General features: G+C 48.1%; 1 protein-coding gene across 1 annotated transcript; it reads right to left on the minus strand.

The window, feature by feature from the left end:
* Positions 1-1,201: 1,201 nt before the first annotated feature.
* Positions 1,202-15,802, minus strand: NEFH (neurofilament heavy chain). Its single transcript, XM_020800860.3, has 4 exons — positions 14,843-15,802; positions 6,534-6,733; positions 5,830-5,954; positions 1,202-3,775 (listed from the first exon to the last, which is right to left on the minus strand). The coding sequence occupies exons 1-4, from the start codon at positions 15,741-15,743 to the stop codon at positions 2,233-2,235; spliced, it is 2,769 nt and encodes a 922-aa protein (XP_020656519.3). The 5' UTR covers positions 15,744-15,802; the 3' UTR covers positions 1,202-2,232.
* Between the last annotated feature and the right edge of the window lie 9,705 nt (positions 15,803-25,507).

Raw genomic sequence — 25,507 nt, forward strand, 5'->3', positions numbered from 1 at the left:
GAGTTGTGTTCTAAACAGCATTGTAGTGCTGCATCCAAACTGCTCCAGGCTTCTTCAGCCAATAAATAATTCCCCTTTCCACACCACCTCCCCTGTTTCTTTTGCCTGGAATGATCGTCTGTTACAATCTACAGTGGACCCTCGATTTACAGACGGCTCGACTTACAGACTTTTTGAGTTACAGACTTCTCTGGCTGCAAAATTTAGATTCGACTTGCAGCCAGAGAATCGACTTACAGACCAGAAAAAAACCAAAATGGAATAAAAATAGAATAAAAACCATTGGTTATGGGATTAATCGGTTTTCAGTGCATTGTAGGTCAATGGAGATTCGACTTACAGACTTTTCAACTTGCAGCCACCATTCCAATACAGATTAATTCCTTAAGTAGAGGGTCCACTGTATACTTTTCATTTCTCATGATTTGAGCAAACTCCTCCAACTTTCTGCATTTTCTAAGTGCTGTGTAATTTCTTGATCTTTATTCATCCTCCTTAGCTCTTCTTTGCTGGTCACCCTCTTGATCCAAGAACTTCTCAGCATGTTTTAATAAATCTACTCTTCAAACACCTATCGCTTTTTACAGTGGCCAGCGTTTTTATCCACAATTCCATGGCCATATCGTAGAACCGAGAACGTAGAGTGAAGCAGGAATCACCTAGAGTCAAAATAGGTGACCCTGCCACTGAGCTATAGCTTCCCCAGAAAGGTGACTATTCTTATGAGTTGTATAGTTAGGAAAATGGAAAGCTGTTTGACACCAGGATGAATGTCTGGCCCATGTTATCTGACACCATCAGCTCCAATGGGCAGTAGATTTTTCCCGGCACAAAAATGACTCCCCCCATCGTCTGGTACCTGATCCCCTTTTTAAAAAGTCAGTACCTTAAAGAGTAATATAGGAGATGTAGCAAGCCAACCCACCGATCAAATGTCAGGATCTGAATTTCAGTGTTCTGCACGATCTGAGCCTCTGCTATGCTGCCTGATCCTTGATGAGACTAGGAATCCATCTGGCTCAGGACTGTTTGTGACCGCAGGCTGAATGCTCTGCCTATTCTTAGGCAGGGGTCTTACCTCTTCTCTTCTGCCTGCTCCTTCTGCTTTCACGGAGAGCACTCTGCACACACACCCTTCGCCCCTGTAGCTTCCCCTTTCACCCTCCCCAAAAAAGAAGACCACAAGATGGAGTCAGTCAACTCTTTGTAAGTCTTTTTATTTGCTTTTATTGCACAGAAGCAACTGGAAGTGAACGTTTGGCTTGGTGTAGTGCAAGTCCTTATCCCTGCATTGTTGGCTTATGTGTATGTGTGTGTACACGTGATTGCTTATGACGGCGTCAGTGGGTATGTCCACACCACAAACTTAACCCGGCTTTGCAACCAGTTCTTCAATGGTTAGGGCTCCCTCACAGAGAATCCCGAGGCCTGTCCTTCTTGTGTAAAAGTGCTTATAGACCTCTGATGAGATCTGTCTCCCAACACCCTCCCCCCAGATTAACATTCACCAGGGCCCCTCTGGTGGAATCAAGGCAATGGAACTGGTTTTTAAACCCGTTTAACTTTCTAGTGGGAACATCCACCCAACGATCCTTCCTCCTGAGACCAGCTGTGGATGACGTTCTCAATGGTGGGTGGCTACAAAGGTGCGCCTGTGTGTTTGTGTGTAGGTGTCTGCATGTGTGGATGAAAGATGAAGACAAGGCATTTCAGATCATTTTGGAATTCTCTAGCCTACAGTACATACCTTCAATAATATTATCATCATAATATTAGCTCTAGCTGTGTACATTCGTTTATTGCATTCGACCCACAGTTGCCCCTATCGGAAGTAAATGCACTTATTTGAAATAAAAAGGGCAGTCAAGTTTTGCCTGGATTCCCCCTCCCCTCCCCCTCTTAGTAATTCAAGTGTTTAAATGTGGCATTCTGCTTTAAATATCACATTCTGCTACGAAAGCTATCATAACATAACCGAGCCGCCTGTTCGCGGAGGCTCGGGTCATTGCTTATTTAGGGCTTTGTGTGTGTGTTTGTTTTGTTTTGTTTTCTTTCACATCAACAGATTGCTAACAGGAGTCCCGGGTGAGAAAGAGGGTGCCGTCCCTCACCGAAGCAAAGTCTTCTCTTTCAAGGACAAAAGAGGGCTGGCCCTCCGGCAGGGACGCCCTTGCGCAACGCCTTGGGTGGCCTGCCATGCCCTCTCCCCCCCCCCCAAGCAGCGCCCCCTCCTCACTTTTCGCTCTTCTTGGCTTTCTCCCCCCCAGACGCTTTTTCTGTGGGCTTGCCCTCCTTAGGCTCTGTGCTGGAGGACTTCTCCGCTTTCTCTGCCTTGGGCTTGGTGGCCTTTGGGGACTCCTTGGCAGGCTCGGACTTGGGGGTCTCCTTGGCGCTGGCCTCCTTCTTGGCCTCTTCTTTGGGTTTAGCTTCAGCTTTGGGTTTCTCCTCCGGCTCCTTCTTGGGCTCAGCTTTCTCCTTCTCTTCTGCCTTTGGTTTTTCAGCTTCCTGACTCGGCTCCTTGCCCTTTGCTTCTTTGGCCTGGGGTTTGGGCTCGGGCTCCTTCCGGGCGGCTTTCTCTTCTTTCTTGGCATCATCTTTGGATGTCGGTGCTGGTTTGGAAGGCTCTTTTTCCTTGGCTTTGCTGTCCTCGGCTTTGGCACCAGCCTCCTCCTTCTCTTCAGCTTCTGGCTTGGTGGCTTTCTTGGCCTCGTCCTTCTCCTCGGTCTTACTTTTCTTCTCCTCCACTTTGGCTTCTGGTTTCTTTACATCCTTAGCTGGCGCTGCCGGTTTGGGTTCCTCTTCTTTCTTGCTCTCTTTCTTCTCTTCTGTTTTTGGCTTCCCTGGAGCTTTCTCCTTCTCTTCCTTCACAGGCACCTTGGCCTCCTTCTGAGGTGGCTTGGCTGCTTCTTTTTCTGGTGATTTAACCTTTGGCGGCGACTTGGGCTTCTCGGGAGACTTAGCCTCTTTCTTGGTGGGAGACTTGACCTTTCCCGGAGACCGGACTTCTTCCTTGGTTGGAGTGGCCGCTTTCTCCGGAGACTTCGCTGCTGGAGACTTGGGGGCTTCCTTTGCTGGGGATTTGACCTGCTCGGGAGACTTGCTCTCCTCCTTCGTCGGAGATGCGACCTTCTCAGGAGACTTGGCGGCAGGAGCTTTTTCCTCATCTTTGGTAGGGGACTTCTCCTTGGGAGGGGATTTGGCCTCCTCTTTGGTGGGAGAGGCAACCTTGGCCGGAGATTTGGCAGCTGGGGACTTGGCTTCCTCTTTTGCTGGGGACTTTGCTTTTTCTGGCGATTTGGCTTCCTCTTTCTCTGAAGGCGTTGGCACCTTTTCTGGAGATTTGGCTTCCTCTGCTGATGGAGACTCCTTCTCTTTTGCTGGCAACTCATCGGCTTCTTCTCCACCTCCTCCTTCTTCCTCAGCCTCTCCTCCTTCTCCTCCTTCAGACTCTGCCTTTTCTTCCTCTTTTGCTTCACCTTCACCTTCACCTTCTTCTTCTTCTTCTTTTTCCTCTTCTGCTTCCTCACCCTCACCCTCTTCTTCCTCTTTCTTCTCGCCCCCATCTTCCTCTGTTACTTCTTCAATCACTTGGACGTCCTCAGTCTGCTCTTCCACAATGACCGTCTCCTTCTCCGACTTCTCCACCACTTTGATCTTCTCTTCGCTCTTGACCTTGATGTGAGTGGAGATGCTTGGACCCTTGGGGAACGTCTCGGGGAAAGGGAAGAGACCCACTCCACTTCCCAGGCGGCATTCCTCTCCTTCCAACAGTTTCCTGTTTCCAGAGGGGGCAGAAAAAGGAAATCAATACTGGGTGGTTCAGTCATGGTAACCACCATGCAGATGGGGGGTGCCCCCCCCCGAATATAACCAGGTGTCCAGGATGACTTAATACCAACCATGATCATCCTTCAATCAACAGCTAGGGCTTTGTCCTAGGGACCAACATCTAGAGGTGAAGGTATTGGTGAGTGTTAAGAAAATAAATAACAGCATTTATTTTCTGGCCTCATAAACTTTCTCAGTCATTCGGGCAGGTAGACTCTATTCTCCTCCACCTTTTCCTTCAAGCTATGCCCATGCCTCGCAGTGTCCTGGGTGATTTCCAAAATTGCTGCTTATGGCTCTGATAACTAATTAATTTTTAACTAATGAATGTTTACATTCCCCTGTTCACTTTTGTGTGTGTGTATTGGTGCAGGGAATCCCAAGGTGACCTTGCTGAAAACGAAAATTGGATCTATGTCAAAATAATGTCCACAACACCTGAGAAAACAGAGAGCTGTTGGGCAAGATTCATTGTTGGTCCCAACTAGAGCAGGTTTCTTGAAATCAATGGAAAGTACATTTCAGTGGGGGTCCTTTTACATGAGACTATATTGTAACATAGTGGCTCTAGTTATGATTGTTGAGAGGTTTCCAGGGTATCTTCCTCCTAGAAATTATTGTTGTAGACTGAGATGTTGTGGTGGTGTTGCTGCTGTTGTTTCGTGGGGAGCAAAGGTTTGGCTGTAGTTTCTTATTCCCTGAGGCTTCAGAGACAATTATATTATTTACTCTTTCACCTCATACCCTGGACTGCTTCAAAAAGGCAAACTAGGGGGTTCCTAGATAAAAATCAAGCCTGAACTCTCTCTGAAGGCAAAAAACGTCAAAACCCAGGTGATCTAGGACTCCCTTGTCTGCCTTTTTGTAGCAGTCCAGGGTGTGAGGTGAAAAAGTAAATAATCTATGGCCCACTTTGGGCACACCATGAGAAGGCAAAATTCCCTGGAAAAGATAAATAATGCTAGGAAAAGTTGATGCCAGGAGGAGAAGAGGAAGGCCAAATGTAAGATGGTTTGATTCCATCCAAGAAGCCACAGGCTTGAGTTTACAAGAGCTGATCAGGGCCTGTTGAAGACACGACATTTTGGAGATTCATAGAGTCACCATATGTCAGATGGCATGGTGCCCCATAACAACAACAACAACAACAATCAACCCCTTCGCTCAGAACATGGGTACGTTGATGTATTCAGTGAATACTTTAATTTCTGCCTCCAATGAACATTACTACATCATCCCACTACCCCCTCCTCTACGTGCTGTAAGCTACATCACTAATGGTCTAAGGGTGATGTGGCTTTGCAGGGCAGTCCTGTCCACAATTTAAAATCTGTGCTAGTCCAGTCCAACTGGTCCATATTTAGGGGAAGAAAGGCTCATTGTGCTTCATATAGTCCTAGGTACCGTGTTTCCCCGAAAATAAGGCAGGGTCTTATATTAATTTTTGCTCCAAAAATGCATTAGGGCTTATTTTCAGGGGATGTTTTATTTTACAACCATGTCATCCTTTTCTGGTTGCTGCACAAGGATGGAGGATGGAGTTTCACTTAATGGGGGCTTATTTTGGGGTAGGGCTTATATATTACAAGCATCCTAAAAGATCCTACTAGGGTTTATTTTCAGGTTAGGTCTTATTTTTGTGGAAACAGGGTAAGGAGAGTTTTTTTCAGGAATCAAAGACAGAGAGGATTGATGTACAAGAACAAGTAGCATCAATAAAACAGAAATAAGTCATGATGAAAGAAGTAGATGGCCAATGAAATAAAGAAGTGGATCAGAAGACAGTGTAGAGGAAGGCCACAAAACGAGATGGGTGGATGATATTAAAAGATCAGCAGGACTGGCATGGATTAGAACAACACAAAACAGAAAATTGTGGAAGCTAAAAGCCGAGGCTGATAGCCAGCACTAGACATCTTTTGGCTCCTAAGAAGAAGAAGGGACCACAAATGTCTCCAGTTTGCTCCTTTGTTCTTAGCTCCACAGCAACACTGCAGGTACCTGTAAGCAGCGATCTCTATATCCAAAGCCATCTTGACATTAAGCAGGTCCTGGTATTCTCTCAGCTGGGCTGCCATCTCCCACTTGGTATTCCTCAACTCATTATCCAGCTGCATGATGTTCTCCTGTGGAAGAAAAAGGCCAAAATTGAGGTGACCGCCCCCCCCACCAGTCCTCTGGTCTGGAACAGGCCAACCTGCAGCCGTAAAGCCATTTAATCTGGCTCACCTTCACCGCAAGGAATATCAACAGTTGGAGAGAAAATAGATTCTTTAGACTACTGAAGGCTATACGATAATTTTGTCTTCAACAGTCTCTTGCACACTTTCAGTGACAAGTGTTTCTCTATATCATTTCTTCTACACTGCTATAGTCTCTGGTTAAGTAGGTTAGGTAGGTTTTTGGAGCACTACCAAAAACCTGCAAAACCTTTCTGACCAGAAAATAAAACAGGATGAATGAGCATGAATACCATGAGCTATGAGAAGTTTTTCACAACACCTTCTTTTTTAAAAACATACACTGTTTTCAGATTTTAGTCTTGAAGAGAGAGCCTGACATGCCTAGAGTATAGGTAAAGGTGGAACATTTGAATTCAGGATGTTCAGGTCTAAGCACAGCTTTGCCCTATAGACTGGGGAAGGGGAGGGTTCTAGCCACAGACAGCTGCTTTTGGTTTCTGCCTCATCCTCACAGCACATTACCTGATAAGACTGGACATCCACATTGTGACGGTCCTCTAGGTCAGCCCTCTGTCGCTCCAAGGATTCTTTGGTCCCTCTTAGAGCTTCGAGCTCAATGGTCTTGGACTGCAGCTGCCGGCGGTATTCTGTAATCTCTTCCTGAGCAGAGCGGATAGCATCCGTATTCACCTTGGCAGCTTCTGATAGCTTATCCAGCCTCACTGTAATTTGGGGAAGGGAAAGACAAGAGGGAGGTTTATTCACCCATTCAGGAGTCACATCACAACACTGATATTGTGGTCCATGTGGGTGATTTTAGGTGATGGAATTCATCACCGTTTTATGGGCTGGAGGTGCTTTAGGTGACAATGGCCAGAATTCTGTTGTTGGTTTTCACTTGTGTAATAGGAATCACATAACTCTGGGTGGCAAATTGCCACTCATTAACAAAGTGCTGGTTGCATTCCTGGGCATGCACCCAATTACATGATCACATGCAGGAACACATCCTGCACATATATTATTCCTGTATGCAAGTGGTATGAACTGAGAATTACATCCTGGGCAATGCATTTTGCTTCACAAATATCAAAATGTGATAAGCGATCTCTAGGTGTGGAGAGTATGTAATCACTGGATTTTTTTGGCCTCATAGTGACCTCAACAGAACAAGAAAATACAAAATTTTTGAAGCAATGTAAGATTCCTCACCCCCAGCTCAAAGTGAGACAAAAAGCCTTCCCCTTGACTCCCATCAAGGTCTCTGTAATTGCCAGAAAATGCGTCTAGCATTGGGAAAACAGCGTGCATGCTCATGTGCACATTTATGCATGCGCACACATGCATGCACATGCACACATCAAGCACAAAAGAACTGGATGGTTATTAAGCAAGACAGAAACAACTTAACTAGGGATACATTATTTATTAATGCTACAGTCATCCTAGTTTGGGAAAAATCTGTTGCATGAATTTCAAGATTTGGAGTCTGGGTGCAAAAACTATTCCTCCTTCTTCTCTTTCTTTTGCATGAACCGCTCTCTCTCTCTCTCTCTCTCTCCCCCTCTGTGGGAACTTTATCAAGAGTGCCGGGAAAATCATTCCCTTCCATAAGAGAAGGAGAAGAAAGCTGCAGCTGCTCTTCCTTGCATGTAAGGATGAAACAAAGAAAGATTTGATTCATTTGGGGGGTCTTGCTTCTCATGTTGCTGAGTTGAGGCTCTGGCCATAAACACCCCCCCCCAAGTTGCATAGAAAGGGCATTGTTACACTGGCGGGAGCAAACAGAGAGAACGGCATTCCCTGGGAGCAGGGGTAACATGTACGGAGGTTGGAGGTGAAACAGGTTCTTCGGCTACCACCAATTTAAGGGACACTGCAATGTGCAAGCACCTATAGATCGGCTGTTATTATAGAAGGACAGTGTGGTTGGTTTCAGAGATTCTTGGGCTAGACCTCTCGGCCTTGATAGCTATTTGAAACCACCTTGAGTGACATGGCTTTATCCTACAAAATCCTGGGGTTTTGTCTTTTGTTGACTTGGTATTATTTGCTTACAAGCTCTAGACAAGCAACCCACATCACAGCACTGGCTGCTTATGGCAGAGGCTTTATAAGCACTTCACCAGACTATAAATTCCAGGGTTCCACAAGCTTGACTCACAACACTTCACACTAGTATCAACCCACTTCAGCTCATAGTGCAGATAATATTCTATCTGCAATTGCTGCACGTGGTGAGTTCTCAGCCTTGCAAACTGGAACGTATTCCCTACCAGGAAATACTGTCCAGTGTTAGACAGTTTCCTTGCTTTCTCTGAGCTTGACCCCAGTCTTCACAGTATCAGAAGAGGAAACAAATTTGCCCAGCGACAACGTAGGAGCCAGAAGCGTATTGCCAATTTATGATTGTGTAAGAGAAATTGCATAAGCCTTGGTGGTAATTGATGAGGTGCTGATGGCATTCCTGGTCACACATCTAATTGGATGTGCAGCCAGGAATGCAACCAGCTCTTCAGTAAAGAGCAGCAATTGGTCACCGAGGCTAAAATTCTGACTACAACCTGAAATGGGTTCACAGCACCTCTGGAACTTGAGACGCCACTGTTCCAGCGCCGTTCATTCTATTGTCTTTGACTGTCAGCAAGTTCTTCCTATAAAGCCTCATCAAAATCTCTGTTCTTGTAATTCAAACCCAATGTGTTGGATTTTTATTCCCTGGAGCAGCAAAAAACAAACTTGCTCCATCTTCCTTTTGACAGCCTTGCAGATATCTGAAGATGGCTCTCCTAAGCTTTCACCTTAGTCTCTTCTTTGGGCTAAACACGGTCAGTTCTCTTCATCATTATTCCTTCTAATGCCAACTTCCCAGACTCTTTATCATCTTGATTGCCTTCCTCTGGAAACACATGCGATTTGCATTTGAATCACATCCCCACATTTAGAAAAACCACTTAGAAATATCTCCATCCTTTATAATCATCACCATCAACAGTATCATCATCATCTTAGAACTGCAAAACTGGAAGAGACTCTGTGGATTATCAGGTCCTGTTAAGGAGGCATAGTGGAAAATCGATCTCCCAACCAGAGACCAAAGCTATCAAAGAGCAGGATTAAAAAAAAAAAATCAAAAAATCTGTTGACATTGCTAATCCAGAGAAACGTGCCTACTCTAGTGTTATTAGCAAAATGTCTCTCATTAACAACGAAGTGAGTGTGGGCGGTACAACACAGAATCTTGAAGGTGTATCAGAGTCACCGAGTGAATTTCTCAGGTTTGGATCTTGCCTCACCCACAGTCTGAGCTTGTTGAGATTAAAACTCCCAGAACCCCTGAGCTGGCATGGGTGCTGGGGGATTCTGGGACTTGTAGTCCAAAGAAGTAGCTTTTCCTGAACTCTATCCAGGGTAGAATCCAAGCCTTGGAAGGGAAAATGGGAGCCATCGGATCCCTCCCTCTTGTCCATGCTGGGCCTTCAGTCAGAATGTAAGAGCGGCGTTTCTGATGGACTTTCTCTCAACTTGTATCTGTTTATCTGTGTGTAACTATCCCTACCTGTCTACATCAGGAAATACTCTCAGAATGCCTTATTTTAAAAAGATAAGGCAATCCTGTGATTTTAAGTTTACGATCAGAAAAGGAACGACACAAAAGGAAAAAAAGAGATAGGGAAAGAAAGGGGAAACCAACAACACAAGGCACATATTTTAACATATGAGATTTCTTGCCCTGGTAGAAGGTCTGCAGACACATGAGGGGAAACAAAACTCCCTCGAGAGTGTGTGTGTGTGTGTGTGTGTGTGTGTGTGTGTGTGTGTGTGTGTGTGTGTGTGTGTGTGTGTGTGTGTGTGTGTGTGTGTGTACGCGCACGCGCGCATGCATGCGTGCGTGCGCACACACAAGGTAACCCTCCTCTCAACATACCTATAACATTGGGATGCTAATGCTGACTGTCCTTATAGGAATGCTACAAATATGAGTGTATAGGAAATGCTTTATACACCATAAGTGCTGTTTGAACACCTTGGAACAGGCCTTAAAAGGGGCGATTTATCCATATGTATTCTGCACCCTTTTTCCTCTATAAGAGGATGCTGTAAGATGCTGCATGCTTCACTTTCATGAGGGGAAAATAAGGAAAACACAAAGAAATCTATTTTGGGCAGCAATCCAGTGGGAGTGTCAGTGTTTACCCAACCGTAGCAATGTCCCCTATTGCAAGCTGAACTTGGAAAAGTTCCTTTTCCACAACCCCACCAAACTACAAGTCCCAGGATCCCACCGGATGGAACTGAACTGCTAAAGGTCTGTTTTGCAGCTGCACCCAGAAATCCTCAAACTCTCCCCTCGAGAGGTTTTTTTTTTCTGGAGACCAAACGTGGTTCAGTCCCACTATAGTGGGACCTGCATGATGATTCAGCAGGGTGCTAGCTGGCATCAAAACAAGTCCATCCGTAGCAGCTGTTTTAAGCAGGATCCTAATTTCTGAAGGAAAAAAAAACTCCTTTATACATTGTCTGTTCCCTCTCTCTCTCTCTCTCTCTCTTCTTGCCTGTGTTTTGTGCAGTATAAGCTTTTGCCTTGTTCTGCATCTGGAACACAGCAAACTAGCCTCAGGGCGGAAATGAGTTCAGAGTTATTTCACTGATTAGTCGATATATTCAGAAGGCTGACAGGGCAGAGAGGGTTGAAATTTAGATTTTTAATTGCCGTTCCTGTGCAATGCAAATCACCAACCAGTTTTGATGTACACCAGCTTCCCAAAGACACTGATTTGGAGTACTTAAAAGAAAATACTCGTTCCATTACCCAGTTGCTGAATTTTTAATTGGTTGCCTTTGGAAACAAGAGAAAAACCTAGACTTCGAAAAATTCTAAGTGGTAAGTGGTAGTTGACCTTTCCCTCATCTAATATGCCGTTTGAAGTTTGTTTATTTATTTATACAATGAGCACCTGCATACCTTCAAAATGATCTGTCTACACATAGGGAATCTCTGTCCTAAAAGGGAGGGGGGATGTTGTAGCTTGGTAGTTTTTCATTTTGTTGTTGTTTGCTTTGTTTCATTTGTCCGATTGTTTTGTATTATTTATAAAAAACAAAATAAAGGGGGGAAACTGATATGTCTACACAAAAACACAAATGTTATAGAACTACGATTGGGAACGGGGGGGCATAGCCAGCAAAAAAACCAGGAATGGGGGCCTGCAACTCCCACCATGCTGAGCCAGTGTAGCCACTGGTGAAGCATGATGACAGCTGAAGTAAGAAACAAAAAAAATCTGGGGAGCTACACCTAGGTCTGGAATATTTTTTTTAATGTGTAGTAAATGTCATGAAATAAAAATATGTAATCTTGTCACCACTGGTGTCAGTTGTGCCTCTTGTGGAAGGTTATTCCAAAATGATGGTGCAGTAAATCGGGGCTTAGCACCCTCCAGATAATATGGACTCAAGCTTGATAAGTGATCCCAGAATCTGGAAATGATTTCTGGACCTTTTGCACAACTGAACCTTCCTAGCAGAGCAACAGCAGCAGAAGCAGTAAAAAAAAGAAAAGATAAAAGCAATGAAATCTAAGCTATAAACAGATAAAATAGCAGTGAATTCTCTAGAGCCCATACTTAATACAGAATTAAGATCTAGAATTCACTGCCCTCGAGAAAGGTAATAATAGTCAACATGTCAAATGAGTCTGAGAAAGGATGAGTTAAATTTAAGGAGGATATGATTTGTGATACCAGGGAATCCTCCATATTCAGAAGTCGTCCATCTCTAAACAATAGATGCACACAACAAAAAAGAGGAAGGGAGGATGAAGTTGGCGTACTGTAGGTAGGTAGGTAGGTAGGTAGGTAGGTAGGTAGGTAGGTAGGTAGGTAGGTAGGTAGGTAGGTAGGTAGGTAGGTAGGTAGGTAGGTAGGTAGGTAGGTAGGTAGGTAGGTAGGTACCTATAGGTAGGTAGAAACATGGATGGGTTTGAAAGAGATGAATACATATTGAGAGAGAGAAACAGATTGGGGAGAGAGAGAGAACGAATGAACGAAAGAAAGAAAGAAAGAAAGAAAGAAAGAAAAACATATATACTGAGAAAAGGAGAGCGATGCAAAGAGAGAGAGAGGTCGAAGGAGTGTGTTTGTGTGTGGGGGGGACCGTGTTGAAATAGGTACATCTAGATGAGCTTGGGGTAGACAGATAGATAGCCTTCTGCTCTTGCGGCTCTTCTTGGGGTGTCTTCTAAGTAAAACGACCTCGGATGAAATCAGGCCAGTCCAGGTCTAGAGTCGCGGCCGCTTCAGCACCTCGGACAGAGGCCAGAGGCAGCGGTGGCGGCCGCCGGGTCCCTCTCCCCCCCCCGCTCTGCTTTCCCTTTCCCTTCGCCTTCTTCTCCCGAGGGGCGTGAATGGCCGGCTCGAATCCGCAGGGCGGGCGGGCGGGCGGGCGGGCGACCGCTTCGGCTGCCAGCTGGATTCCGGGAAAGGTTCGGGGTTTTGCTGCAGTGCCTGGCATTCGCCCACGGTGCCGGGGTTTTTTGGGGGGGGGGGGTGCGCGCGGCGGGACGGGGAGGGCAAGCAGGAGAAAACATACATACTAAGGAAGGTTAGCACGCTTCCTTTTGGGGTTTGGTGGTCTTGAGTGGCCAAACTCGAGATGGAGCCCGAGTTTCTCCTGGTTCCCGGGGGGGGGGGTGTTCCTCATTAAATTTAGGGGAGCCTTCTCTCCCCCCACCCCCGTCCTCTTTGTTTTCTTCCCTATTATATATATATGGGAACATTTCTGAGCAGTGAGGCCGGTAAAATGAGTACCCAGCTTGCTGGGGGGGGGGCAATGCGTAGCCTGTATAATTAAAATTGTAAACCGCCCAGAGAGTGCTTGTAGCGCTATGGGGCGGTATACAAGTCCAATAAATAAGTCCAATAAATAATTTTATGGGCTGGCTTCCTCTTTCCGCGTGGGACAGTCAGACTGACGACGAAAAAAACCCTTCCCGCAAGATCTGGGGTGGCGGAGGTGTGTGTGCCTGCCCTTAATTCCTCCCCAACTTGCCTTTTTATGACCTCTCCAGGGTCTCGACTATCCTCCCCACCCCGTCACTAATTGTAAATGTCTGTTTCATTGTCACGCACCCAGGCAGACGCACCGTAATCTAGTGGGGCGCGCTCTGCAGCAGTCTTGTGCCAAGAAGCCTCTTCTATTCAGCTTCCTCCGCCGCCCCAACTAGGGAGGCTCTTCGCCTCCCCCCCCCCCGCCGCCCCCGGTCTCCGAGGCCGCCGGACGGAGGATCGGGTCCCGGGAGTTAAGAAAGGGAGGGTTAGGAAAGAAGGCCGGCTCGCTGCGTCAGCCCGGCAGCTCCCGCCCCCTCCCTCCCTCCCCCGCAAGCGCTGACTTTGGCCTCAACTTTTGCTGCAGGAGACGAAGCCTGACTCAGCGCAGACTGCGGAGCGCTCCCCCTCCCGCCGCCACCGACAGGCTCCCTCCCCATCGCCGGCTCCCGGCCCAGCCCAGCCGGCCTCCGCCTCTCCACCCCCCACCCCCAAGGTGACCGACCACCAACGGTGCGTTTCTTCTTCTTTTCTCTCCCCCCCCCCCACTAACCAGGCTGGGATTGAGCTCCCCGCCCCCCCCCGGCATACTGCTTTGCAGCGCCAGAAGGTCGAGTGACCTTTCCAGGATCTCTCTGCCCGCCCCCACCTCTCCCCTCCATCGCCCTCACCCGAAGGAGAAAACTCTGCCTTTTCCCTCTCTCCCCCCGCCCCCCCGAAGCCCGAAGCCCCAGCCTCCTTCCACAATGTAGGCAGAACTGCTGAGTGATTTTTCCCGGTGAAATCCGACCCCCCCCCCCGGGAACCAGGAGAAACGCCGTGATCCTATTTCCCCGACCCCAGAAGGGAAGCCCTCTGCCTCCTCCCATCCCATCCACTTATTCTTTGCAGGTAATGGGAAACAGCGGGGAGGTCATAAAGCCCCTCTCCTCTCATGCCAGGTCTATATTTGGGGGGTTCCCCCCCATGCCCCTTGTAGGAGAACGTCTCCTTTGCAAACGGGTTTTTCCCTTGGAGTGCCACGCCTCCCCCCCCCACAAAACGACCTCCCCCTTTGAACAGCCCCTGAATCGCAATTAGACGTCTCTTCCAACCTCATTCCCACCCCCACAATTTAATAGAGCCCTTCTTGGCCAATATGAGATTCACAGGTTGGGATGGAAAGAGAAATAAGAGGTGTGGGGAGGGGGGCGTGTGTGCAGCCAGCTTCCCAAAAGATGATATTGCTTCTCTCTCCCTCCCCCCCGCCCCGTTTTTAAAGTGTTTTTTTGAAAGCATACAGCTCTCGTTGTGGTTTGATCGGAGTTAGGAATGGGTTTCTCTCTAAACTAAACCAGGGTGGTGGTGTGGTTTGGACTACAGCTCCCGGAATCCCGTGCTGCCTGAGGAGTTCTGGGAGTTGTAGTCCACCCCAAAAGACCAATCTTGCTCTCCTCTCCGAGGGGCCCCTTCCCACCGCTCCAGTACAGGTCCCTGGACCTGGGTCAGGAGCTGTTCTTTGAGCCATCTCCCGACTTCGCCGCCTCTCCCAAAGGGGGTGGGCAGAAGGGGCGCTTAGCCCTGGAAGCCGGAGGGAAAAGAGAGAGAGAGAGAGAGAGAGAGAGAGAGGGGCGGGGCGGGAGCTCTCCGAGGTGCTGAACGCCTGACCCGCAGAACTCGCGCAAAGTTCCTGCCAACCAGGGGGGCGGATTCGGCCCCCTTTACGGGGACCCGGCGGCTCCCCTGCGCCTCGTGCCGGCCTGCCTGCCTGCCCTCCTCCGTCCAAGCGGCTCCGCCGAGACTCACCTCGGAACCACTCCTCGGACTGGATGGTGCTCTTGACGGCGTGTCCCTCGAGCTGGGCGCGGATCTCCTTGAGGGCCGAGGTGACGTCGGAGCGGAGGGTGGCCTCGCGCGCCTCCCAGGCCCCCTGGGCGTCGCTGCTGGAGCCCTGGATCTGGAGGAGCAGCTCGGCCACCTCGTCCTCGTGGCTGCGGCGCAGGAAGAGGCTCTCGTCGCGCAGCGCCTGCAGCTTCTTCTCCAGCTCGCCCTTGGCCAGCTGCGAGTCGTCGGCGAACTTGCCCAGGGCCCGGATGGCCGCCTCCACCTCCTCCCGCTGCCGGGCCTCGTCGTCCAGGCGCTGCTTGAGGTGGGCCAGGTCCTCCTCCAGGTGCTCCTGCTCCAGCTGCAGCTGGCCCTTCTCGGCGCTGAGCTGCACCAGCGCGGAGCGCATGTCGCGGATCTCCCGCTCGTACAGCTCCCCGATGGCCGAGCGGCCGGCCTGCTGCTGCCGGAGGGCCGCCGCCTCGGCTTCCAGCTGCCGGTTCTGCACCTCCAGCGCCCGCACCTTGTCGATGTAGCCGGCGAAGCGGTCGTTGAGCGCCTGCAGCACCTCCTTCTCGTTGCGGCCGCGCAGGTCGCCGGCCGCGCCGTTGAGCGAGGACTCCAGGCTCTCGGTCGAGGAGCCGAGCTGGCTCAGGGCGCCCCCCGCCGAAGAGGCCAGGCGCCGGTAGCTGGAGACCGACGCCGAGGCCCCCGCCGCCCCCGCCCCCGCCGAGCCCCGCGACCAGGACCCCTGCGAATGGAAGCCGCTCGAGGCCAGAGACCCGACGCCCGAGCGGGAGGAGGCGTAGCGCCCGCCGGGCTCCTTGCGGAAGGAGAAACCGCTGCCGGAGAAGAGCGGATCCGACAGGCCGTAGCTCATCATGGTGCCGCCTGAGGAGAGGGAGAGAAACGAGGAAAAAGAGAGAGAGCGAGAGAGGGAGCGGAAGGGAGAGGGCACTGCGGCAGGCGGCGGCCGAGGCGGCTCTTATATAGGGGGCCCTGCCGGCAAACGTCCCGGGGCCGCCCCTTCTGCCAGCAAAGGTGGGGGGGAGGAGGAGGGGGAGGGGGAGGATCCTCCCACCCAGACATCTTCCCCCACCACATCGCCTCCCACCCCCACCGCCCTCGCCGGCGACAGACGAGCCTCGCGCAGCTTTCCGGGCAATCTTTAGCAAGCTGCCGGGAGCTCTACCGAAATTTGCAGGATTGAAACGGTGCCGCGTATCCTAACCTGAGATATGTGTGTGTGTGTGTGTTTATGGAGGGGGCGTGCGGTTGCTTCAAACGTCCTTGGGGAATATGGTTGTCTCCCCCACACACACACCCCTAAAATTGAGGTACGTGGAAGTGATGGGGTTGAAAAGGTCCCGGGGCTCATGTCTGCCCTCCCCAACTCCAGATGATGTTGGGAGCTAAAGGACTGCTTAAACGGCTTCGGGGCATCTATCATTAAGTTTAAGATATAGGGAGTTTTCGTGTTTGAGAATGTGCCGGGGCTTAAAACTGCCTTCCTAGCTGGAGAAATGTTGAGGAGGAGTATGAATTGCTTAAAAGCTTCAAGGCAGCCTTCTGTCCTCCTAGTTTGACATATCCTGAGGTTGGATACCTACCGGGACTCATGTGCGCTCCCTGCCATATCCAGATATGTTGAGTGGGTGGGGCGTTGACACCATGAAATGTAAACTGAGAGACACAACGATGCGCCTAATAATCTGAGATACAAAGGCTTTGCTTTTTGAACAGGTATGGGGGCTCAGACTGTTTTCCTTTCCTGAGATATATTCGGGGAGGGTAACATTATTTCTTTTAAAGTATACTGGGATATGTAACTGCCCTTCTTTCTGAGATATATGGAGGCTTAATTTTTGAAAAGATACTGGAACTCAGACTGTCTTTCTATTTGGGGATATTTTGGTAGTGGGAGTGGCATTTTATTTTATTTTTAAAAACTCCACCCATTTAGTGGCAAGCCACAATAAAAAGTACTGGGCACCAGTCTGCTCTCCTAAATTCAGATATTGTTAGAATAGTGCCAGGGCTAACACCTGTCTTCTTAACTTGAAAGAGAGGGAAGACTGGCTGGCTGTACAGAGGAATGGGCACTCTGCATGTGCTCAGGGGTGCTAAAGCCAGACTCCCATCCAAGCTGCCAGGGTGCAGTTCTGAGCTCTACAGAAGTTTACAGGATTGAAACGCTGCTGGGGCACCTCCTAACCTGAGATATGTACAGGTTGTGTGTGGTTGGTTCAAATTTCGTGGGAAACACAGCTGTCCTCCCAAAATTGAGGTATGTGGAGGCGGTGTGGTCAAAAAGGTCCCGGGGCTCATGTCTGCCCTCCTGCACTTGAGATTGCTATGCTCCTGCTCATTAGGTGACCATTGTGAGGCCACATTCTGTCTTTGACCTCCCTCACAAGGTTGTTGCGAAGACAAAAGTGATGGGAGACAAGAGCTTTGTAGGCTGCCTTGAGCACTTGAGAGGGGATGTGGGATAAAAAAATGCAACTGAGAAATATGACTAATAAATAGAAACTTGACACATGGAAAGGATGAAGGTGTTGTGATGGGACAACCCAAAAGGTCAGATAAAGTGTGTGTGTTTGCGGAGATCAGAAAGAAATTGGGGTAGGAAGGCAAAACAGAATTTTTATTTATTTATTTATTTATTTATTTATTTATTTATTTATTTATTTATTTATTTATTTATTTATTTATTTATTTGATTGATTGATTGATTGATTGATTGATTGATTGATTGATTGATTGATTGATTGATTGATTTATACCCCACCTATCTGGACCACTGGACCACTCTAGGCGGTTTCCAATATAAAATCAGACAATAGAAACACAAACAAATACATAATAATACAAAACAACTACAATAAAATAAAAAATAGGGAAAATAAGAAAAAGAAAATCAAAATATGTAACAAAATATTTGTTACATTTATATGCTGCCTCTCCTCCAAGGAGTTCATTTCCCCCACTTGATGCTGTGAACCATCCTGTGAAGCAGACCAGGCTCTCCATGGTCATCCATGAGATCTTTATGGATATCCTGGACTGCCAGAAGGGGGTCCTAGATCAAATCAAGCCTGAATTCTCTCTGGAGCCAAAAAGGTCAAAACTGAGGCTGTTGTACTTTGGGCCGATCATAGGAAAGTGAGATTCTCTGGGAAGGTTGACGGTAGCAGGAGAAGAGGAAGACCCAACAGGAGATGGATTGATTCCTTAAAGGAAGCCACATTCTTGAATCTGCAAGAGCTGAGCAGGGCTGTTGAGGAGAGGAGATTTCTGAGATTGCACAGTTTTGGGAACACTATAAATGGGAGAGAGCAACTTGACAGCACCTAACAATAACATCAGCAAAGGTCGTCCAGCAAGTTCTGTAGCAACAGATGTGTTGAACCCAGATCTAATTCCTGTCCGTATCCCCATAGTTCAAGTTAAGGAGACAGCCATCCTTGCGACCTATCTCAAGTTCCAAAGTCCCTACCTTGAATGCATCTGTCATCACCGTACCCAACCCTGTGCCCTCCAGATGGGTTGGAATAGCAATCCCTGGCTTGACTGGGGCTTTTGGGAGTTGTAGTCCAAGCCAACAAGTTGGGAAGGGGTTGATCTACATGGATAAAAGGCTGGCATTGGACACCTGGGAAAAGAAATAAAGATAATAACAGTGACCATGTTAGTTGAGCCAGCCATGTGGCACATGTGGTGGCTTCGTTCCATCTGGAGATGTGGCTTTCAGAGGGATTTAAATGGAAGCCCATCCAAGGGTTTGTGTGCGTGGGAACTGATCTTAGGGGGTGTCTCAAGTGAAAATGCACATCCTTGTTCAAAGTGGACTGAGCTGGTAGGACAACTGAGAATGGGAAGCAGAAAATGAAGAAGGGCGTTTGACTTCCAGGACAATAGAGAGACATGGAGAACTTTGTGACACCCATGGAAAAAGGATAGGTTGCCTCCTAAGGTTTATTCCCATTTTATGGATGGGGAATTGGGGTGTGTGTGTGACTTACCGTAGGATTGGTATCAACAGCAGAGAGAGTCTGCTAGTTAAGGCACCATGGATGGTCAAGGTGAAAGAAGAAATCAACATCCTTTGGTTTTCTCCTGGAAAGCCGGCATCTGCTACATACAGGCAGTGAAACCCCCCCCACCGCAACTGCCTTAAATAATCAAGTAAGCAAACTTGCCCACCTCACAGCTCACTCCTTAACCCATTGCCATTAGCAGGAAACTGTAAGGGGAATATGTGCTCAAATTTCAAAATAATTCCACCTCCACCCCATCGGGAGACGCAAATTGCAGACCTGCATCTAGGCCACCACAATTGGTCCTTGTTTCTCAAAGGGTTTTTCTTTAAAAAGAAAAGAAAGAAAAGAAAAGGAAGAGGGAGAGAAAAAGATACTTCCCCCCCCCCCGGAAATAAATAAATGGCTGTTTCAACCAAAAGCAAAAGCAAAACCTATTTCTGTGTTTACTGAGGATATGTGGCAATATTTAGGAAAACTGAACTCTGTCCACTTTGGGGGGGAGGGAAGCAAAACTTTAGAAATATTTCATCATAACGTTTCTTTCATCATAAGGGTATTAATACTCAGAAACCTACATTTGGAATAGATGGATTTCTCTCTCACTCAAGCGGCGGGGGGGTATTCTGCACACAGTGTAACTGAATCTGGTATGGGTGTATGATTCATAAGACAACAGAAGCTATTCCAGGTAACATTTAATATACTTATTTTCTTTTCTGTAGCTCATGACTGGGTGACAAGTAGCTTCCAGAGGTTGCAGCAAATTCCCACCCATCAAACTCCAATGCTTAAGGATGATGGGAGTTGTAATCCAGGAACATCTGGAAAGGTGCCATTTCTCCTCTTCTTTTAAAGACAGGGGTGGGATCCTCCCGCCCTAATTTTTGTTAAGGGTGAGGCGGAGGTGCTTAGAATTATGGGGTAGAGAGAACGACCAGTGATGGGATTCATAAACCCTAGTCCCTGATGCCCAGCAGTGGCGGCCAAATCCAGGGCTCTCTCCGGTTTCTAGAAACAGTCGCAGGGAAGAAAGCATCACTTTAACAAGCTGGGCAGGATCCTCACCGCCAGTCCTAGACCTACGCACAAATAAACCTTATTTACTTCCTTTGGACTTCCAGTTAACTGTACCTGCATTTGCAGACCGAGAAACGCTCCTGCTGGATGGGAGGAAAGGCCTTAGCTAGCGATGCAGGGGTGGCAGATCTCGTTAAAAAATAATAAAGTGAATTAGAAACGCCTTCCAAATGATTTACCCCCTTCCTCCCCCCCCCTTCGGGAACACCGTTGCCCGGGGAGGAGCGTCGAGGGCGACGGGTAAAAGGTCTGCGGGAGCAGGGAGGGAAGCGGGGGTGGGACGGGACGGGACGGGACGGGGGTTGAGCCACGCCGGGAGTGGCCGCCTGGAGACGGGACGGGGCGGGTCGGCGGCGCTCGCCAGGCTGGCCGAGGGCTTCCCTTCCCTTCCTCTCCTCCCTCCTTCCGCGGAACTCGCGCGCCCGCCAGCCTCCCCTCCTGCTCGGGCCGCGTAAGAGGATGCGCGCTTTGACGCTTCCTCCTTCCAGGCGATGGGGAACCGACCCACGCCCTTTTCCTACCCTTCTTTTGCCAACCAAGTCAGAGGCGGGTGTGTTAGTGCGCGACTGTGTGTGTGTGTGTGTGTGTGTGTGCGAGAGAGAGAGAAGGTTCACATCCCTCTCTAAACTCTAGAACCGGCGGCTTCTGGTTGGACCGGTGACTGCCGGGTCCCTGTCCCCAGTCGGGGCTGTTGCCGCAAGACAGACGCCTCGGGGAGGAAAGGGAGGCCGGGAAGAGGCTGCGGAACCGGGTCACGCCACCCTGGGCCTATTTCTGGCCCCGTTCAGACGTGCCGCCGGGCAGATCCGCAGGGGATGCTGCCAGAGAAGCAGGAAAAGGTGCGGCCACGGGGCGGGGGCGGGAGGAGGCGATGTTGCACACCCACCCGGGCGAGCAAAGGGTTGCAAACGCATCTTCGATTCACGAAGGATCACTTGATCATCCATCCCTCTTTTCTCTCTCTCTCTCTCTCTCTCTCTCTCAAATAATGAGTCACCCTAGTAACAAACGAGAGCAACACTTTTCATGACATCCTCTGCATAATTGCCTTCCAGATGTGCTGACTACAGCTCCCTTCATCCCCAACCATGGTGGTTCCCATCATCCCCAACCCCCACCATCCCCAGTCAAAACGGAGGGCATCTGGCTGACTTTCTATGCTTCCTGCTGTACAATCTTCTCTCTTCACTGATTCATCAGTCCATCCATTGTTTACACATAAGAGTAGGGGAGGGGTATACAGTATGTGTGTATGAACTTTACAGCTATTGAAGCTAATACTGTATCTTCTGACATTGAGAAGTCAGAGGCATTTTTTCAGGGCAGAAAACGTCAATGTTTATCCACCTTTTCCCCTAAAAATTACCCAACACGTTTATGATATTTGAAATTGGCAAAACCTTCAAAATCAGAGCTGAAATGCATGAAATACTGAGCACCCTTTCAACACAAGTGGTCAGTTGTATTGATTAATACTTAAATCAGTAATAAACTACTAATAATGCTGTGGTTATGACTAGTGTACTGTATATAGTTCTCTGTTATCCTAGTTTTTAATTCTGATTCTTATATGTAATTTCTGCCCATGCATTAAAAATAGGGTGATTATTATTATTTTTAAAAGGATGGCGGGAACCTCCTGCCAATTAACTCCTATAAACAGGAATATCATCCCAGGCTAAATAAATGCACACTTTTCCAGAGGAGTGAGCTTTGGAACCATATTTTCTGAAAGTAATCAGAAGAGTTAGAAGAACTCATAAAGTTTAATTTGTTAACAGAGAAAATTCTGGATTCAGATCAGGTTTTTTGTGATTATGTGTTATTATCTGCTTGCATGGACAGTGGTGTTCCTAATCTCTAACTGAGAAAAATGTGCTGGAGTACTGATAAACTGCTTTCAGCATCTTCCTTCCCATCTTTTCCTTTAAAAAAATGGAGGGTGGCTGCCAACAGAAGCAGTGATGGGGCTAAATGGGAGCAGTTAACAGCTCCAGATGGAGCTATACGAGTAATACATCAATATCTAAGGCAGATTTCTGATTTGGATAGTGGGGCTGTAGGTAACGAATGGGATTTTCTGAATTCTATGCAAAATTACCTCCTGCAAATTGTTATGACGAAGGGCCTGTGGTAGCCTGAATCCTTAGATATATGCCGAATATTTGCTTTTGACATTCTGCTTGCTCTGGAACATAGGGCTTCAGGGACTGATCTGACAAGATGCAAGAGATGATTTTCAGCTGGCTAGATAGCTCACTGGTTTGGTTGCGAGTTCAATTCCTGCCTGTGCCTCCCAGGAGAAAAGCCAGCCTGGGTGGCCTTGGGCAAACTGCACAGTCCCAGGGCACCCCTGAAAGAAGGAAAGGGGAAACCACTTTCCTGAGTATTTTCTACTTAGAAAAATCTGGAAAGAGTCACTGTAAGTCAGAATTGACGTGCAGGCAAATGATAATTATTAAGAAACATTTTGAACTTGTATTTCACCATACGGGCCAGTGTCCCATTCAGTATTTAAGCCAATGTGGAGCTCCAACAGCAGAAGCTGCTGTGGTGGTCTGATGATGTGCTGGTGGCGTGCATAGTGGCATGCAACTAGCATCTTGTGAGGCTGCCAAAGCAGTTTCTGCCACTGAATTCCGGGCACATAAATACTGAACAGGATACTCACTGTTTTATTTAATATCTCACAGGCCGCAACGGATGAGACTTAGGCTTTTCAAACAATTCAGGAGATATAAGCAGGTCTATTGCTGGATTACTGCAATGCATGTCTGCTCAGGTTTAGCAGACCTCACACCCACACACAGGGTAGCAGCCTAGAGCACTCTGGTGCGTATGTCACAGTAAACATTCCCACCCACCCACGCATGCAAGTTCTCAATGTAAGATTTCACTGAAAATCTGAGTGGTAGAACAGAAAGTTCAAATCTGAATGCTTGTCAAATTTGCAGATGATACAAAATTGGGTGGAATAGCTAAGAGATGAAGACAGAAAGAAAATTCAAAATGACCTTGATAGGATGGAGCACTGCGCTGAAAGCAACAGAATGAAATTCAACAGGGATAAGTGCAAAGTCCTGCACCTCCGAAGAAGATACTAATTGCACAGTTACAAGATGGGGGGTAGCAGGCTCAACAAAACTACGAGTGAGAAGGATCTTGGAATTGTCATAGATCACAAGCTAAATATGAGCCAACAGTGTGATGTGGCTACAAAAAAGGCCAATGCGATTTTAGGCTGCATTAACAGAAGCATAGTTTCCAAATCCTGCAAGGTGCTAGTCTGTTCAGGACTGATTAGGCCTCCCTTTGAGTATTGTGTCCAGTTCTGGACACCACACTTCAAGAAGTATGCTAACAAATTGGAATAAGTTCAGAGGAGGGTGACAAGGATGATCAGGAGGCTGGAAACCAAGCCTTATGAGGAAAGGTTGAAAGAATTGGGCATGTTTAGCTTTGAGAAAAGAAGACAGAGGGGTGATAGGATTGCACTTTTCAAATACTTGAAAGACTGTCATACAGAGGAAGGGCAAGATATGTTCTCGATCATCCCAGAGTGCAGGACACGCAACAATGGGCTCAAGATAAAAGAAGCTAGATTTTGGTTTCGGTTGAATATCAGGAAAAACTTCCTAACTGTTAGAGCAGTATGACAGTGGAACCAGCTACCTCAGGAATTGGCGAGTGCTCCATCACTAGAAGCATTCAAGAAAAATCACCTGGCAGATCTGCTTTGATGGTCTTCCTGCCTTGAGCAGGGGGTTGGACTTGATGGCCTTGTAGGCCCCTTCCAACTTCCACTATGATTCTATGAAAGTTTAGATGAATTGTAAAACACTGGAAATATTCATTTCTACCTTTAGTGCTGTAAGGGGTGTGCATGCTGGGTGGTGGTGGTACCTTTTAAAAATGAAACATCCACCAAGAGTGTTTTTATTTTAAAGGGAACATCAGGCCTGCCCCGCTTCCCTTCATGCTACTATTTAGCATTCACGCCAGCCAAGTTCTCCTCCACACCAGTAGTAACAATTCCAGTGCTAGGACCAAATCCAGGCTCCCTGGGATCCCAGCCTGGACTGCTGGGCTTTACCAGATGCCCACATTTCTCTCCTCGTGACACCATTTGACGGTTTCCCAGCTTCTTCTTCATGGTGTCTGTGAAAGTACACAAATGGGTTTTAGTAGCTTTTGCGTGTTTTAACACCTGTCCAACCACCAACCCACCAGTTCTAAATGACTGCAGCTGGAAAGCCATGTGAGTTAGGTACCTGGTTGAGAGTTCAATTTCCCCATAGTGCCTGCCAGGAGAAGAGCCAGCCTGTGTAGCCTTGGGCAAGCTGTGCAGTCCCACGGCTCCCCCTAGAGGAAGGGAATGTCAAACCACTACTCTGTGCCTAGGAACCCCTGGAAAGAGTTGCAGTTAACTGGAATTGATTTGACAGCTCCTAATTATTGTTCAAGGAATGGTTTACCAGTGCCACCCCATAGCAAATTCCCTTAGTCACCCAGGGATTTGAACCCAGGTTTCTCCAAGTCTTTGTTGCCCGATTATACGAGCATGGTTGAAGGACAAGGGGTTTTGAAACAGTGCAATCCCAGGGATATGAAATGCAGATAATACTGCTGGTGCAATTCATCCGTCTGAAAACGACGCTTAAAGGCTTCCGGTTAATTTGCTCGGTCATTCGCAGGACGCTTCTAAAAGGCAAGGTCTCTGTGACCCTCAAATGTAAAGGGCCGGGAGAAATCTATTTCTCAGGGCATTGGCAGGCATTAGAGAGACTCAATGTGATGGAGCTGGTTTCTCCCCTCTTAAAGATGCAGCGGATTCCTTCCTGGTTGGCTTTGGCTAAGGGGCTGGTGCCGCCTGCCAAATCCACAGAGGTCGGCTGCGTCCCAAGGGCCGAGCGCTCCAGCTTCAGGGAACGCCAATGGGAGCCGGGCTGCTTCAGCACATCCGGCCATCAGCACCCTACCCCCACCCAAAATACAAACACGAGAAGACAAAATGCTGAGGTGCGCTTTGACCTCGTCAACAATAACAGGGGGAAAGTGCTGGGAGATGCAATACGGGCCAACATCTTGGCACGATGCTGGAGAGGAAAACAAGAGAGCCATTTGACTTCGGAGGCCTCTCTTTTGGGTGTGGGAACATCAATTATTTCATTCCTCTATGAGTTACATTTCTATCCCATTTCCCCCCTAGTGCATTTAAAACAAGATTCATGGCTCTCTTCCTCCCCACTTTCATCAACTGGCACTTACAGTCTCAGTAACTCACTCAGAGACATGAGTGGGAAAAAGAACAAAAGCTTTCATTACTTACAATTGAACAGGTCAAAAAAGCAAACTGACGTGACGTGACTGCTTTTCAGCAAAAGGCCTCAACAGACTTCACTGCTTCCAAGACGAAAATGGCAGGGAAGGCACAGCAGAGAGAAGGGGCTGTCTTTGAATCAGAGGCAGGGAAGAAACTATCAGTTAGTGCTGTTAGTGTTTGACAGTCACCCAAGCCCCTCCCAGG

The sequence above is a fragment of the Pogona vitticeps genome, chromosome 14, assembly GCF_051106095.1.
Source record: "Pogona vitticeps strain Pit_001003342236 chromosome 14, PviZW2.1, whole genome shotgun sequence".
NCBI classification, from domain to species: Eukaryota; Metazoa; Chordata; class Lepidosauria; order Squamata; family Agamidae; genus Pogona; species Pogona vitticeps.

Bases quoted from the DNA above. Each gene is read 5' to 3' on its own strand.
- NEFH (XM_020800860.3), bottom strand. From the start codon at position 15,743: ATGATGAGCTACGGCCTGTCGGATCCGCTCTTCTCCGGCAGCGGTTTC. The intron at 5,955-6,533 runs GTAATGTGCTGT...TTTCTTCCACAG, and splicing joins TGGATGTCCAGTCTTATCAG to GAGAACATCATGCAGCTGGA. The intron at 3,776-5,829 runs GTACCTGCAGTG...CTCTGGAAACAG, and splicing joins ATAGAGATCGCTGCTTACAG to GAAACTGTTGGAAGGAGAGG.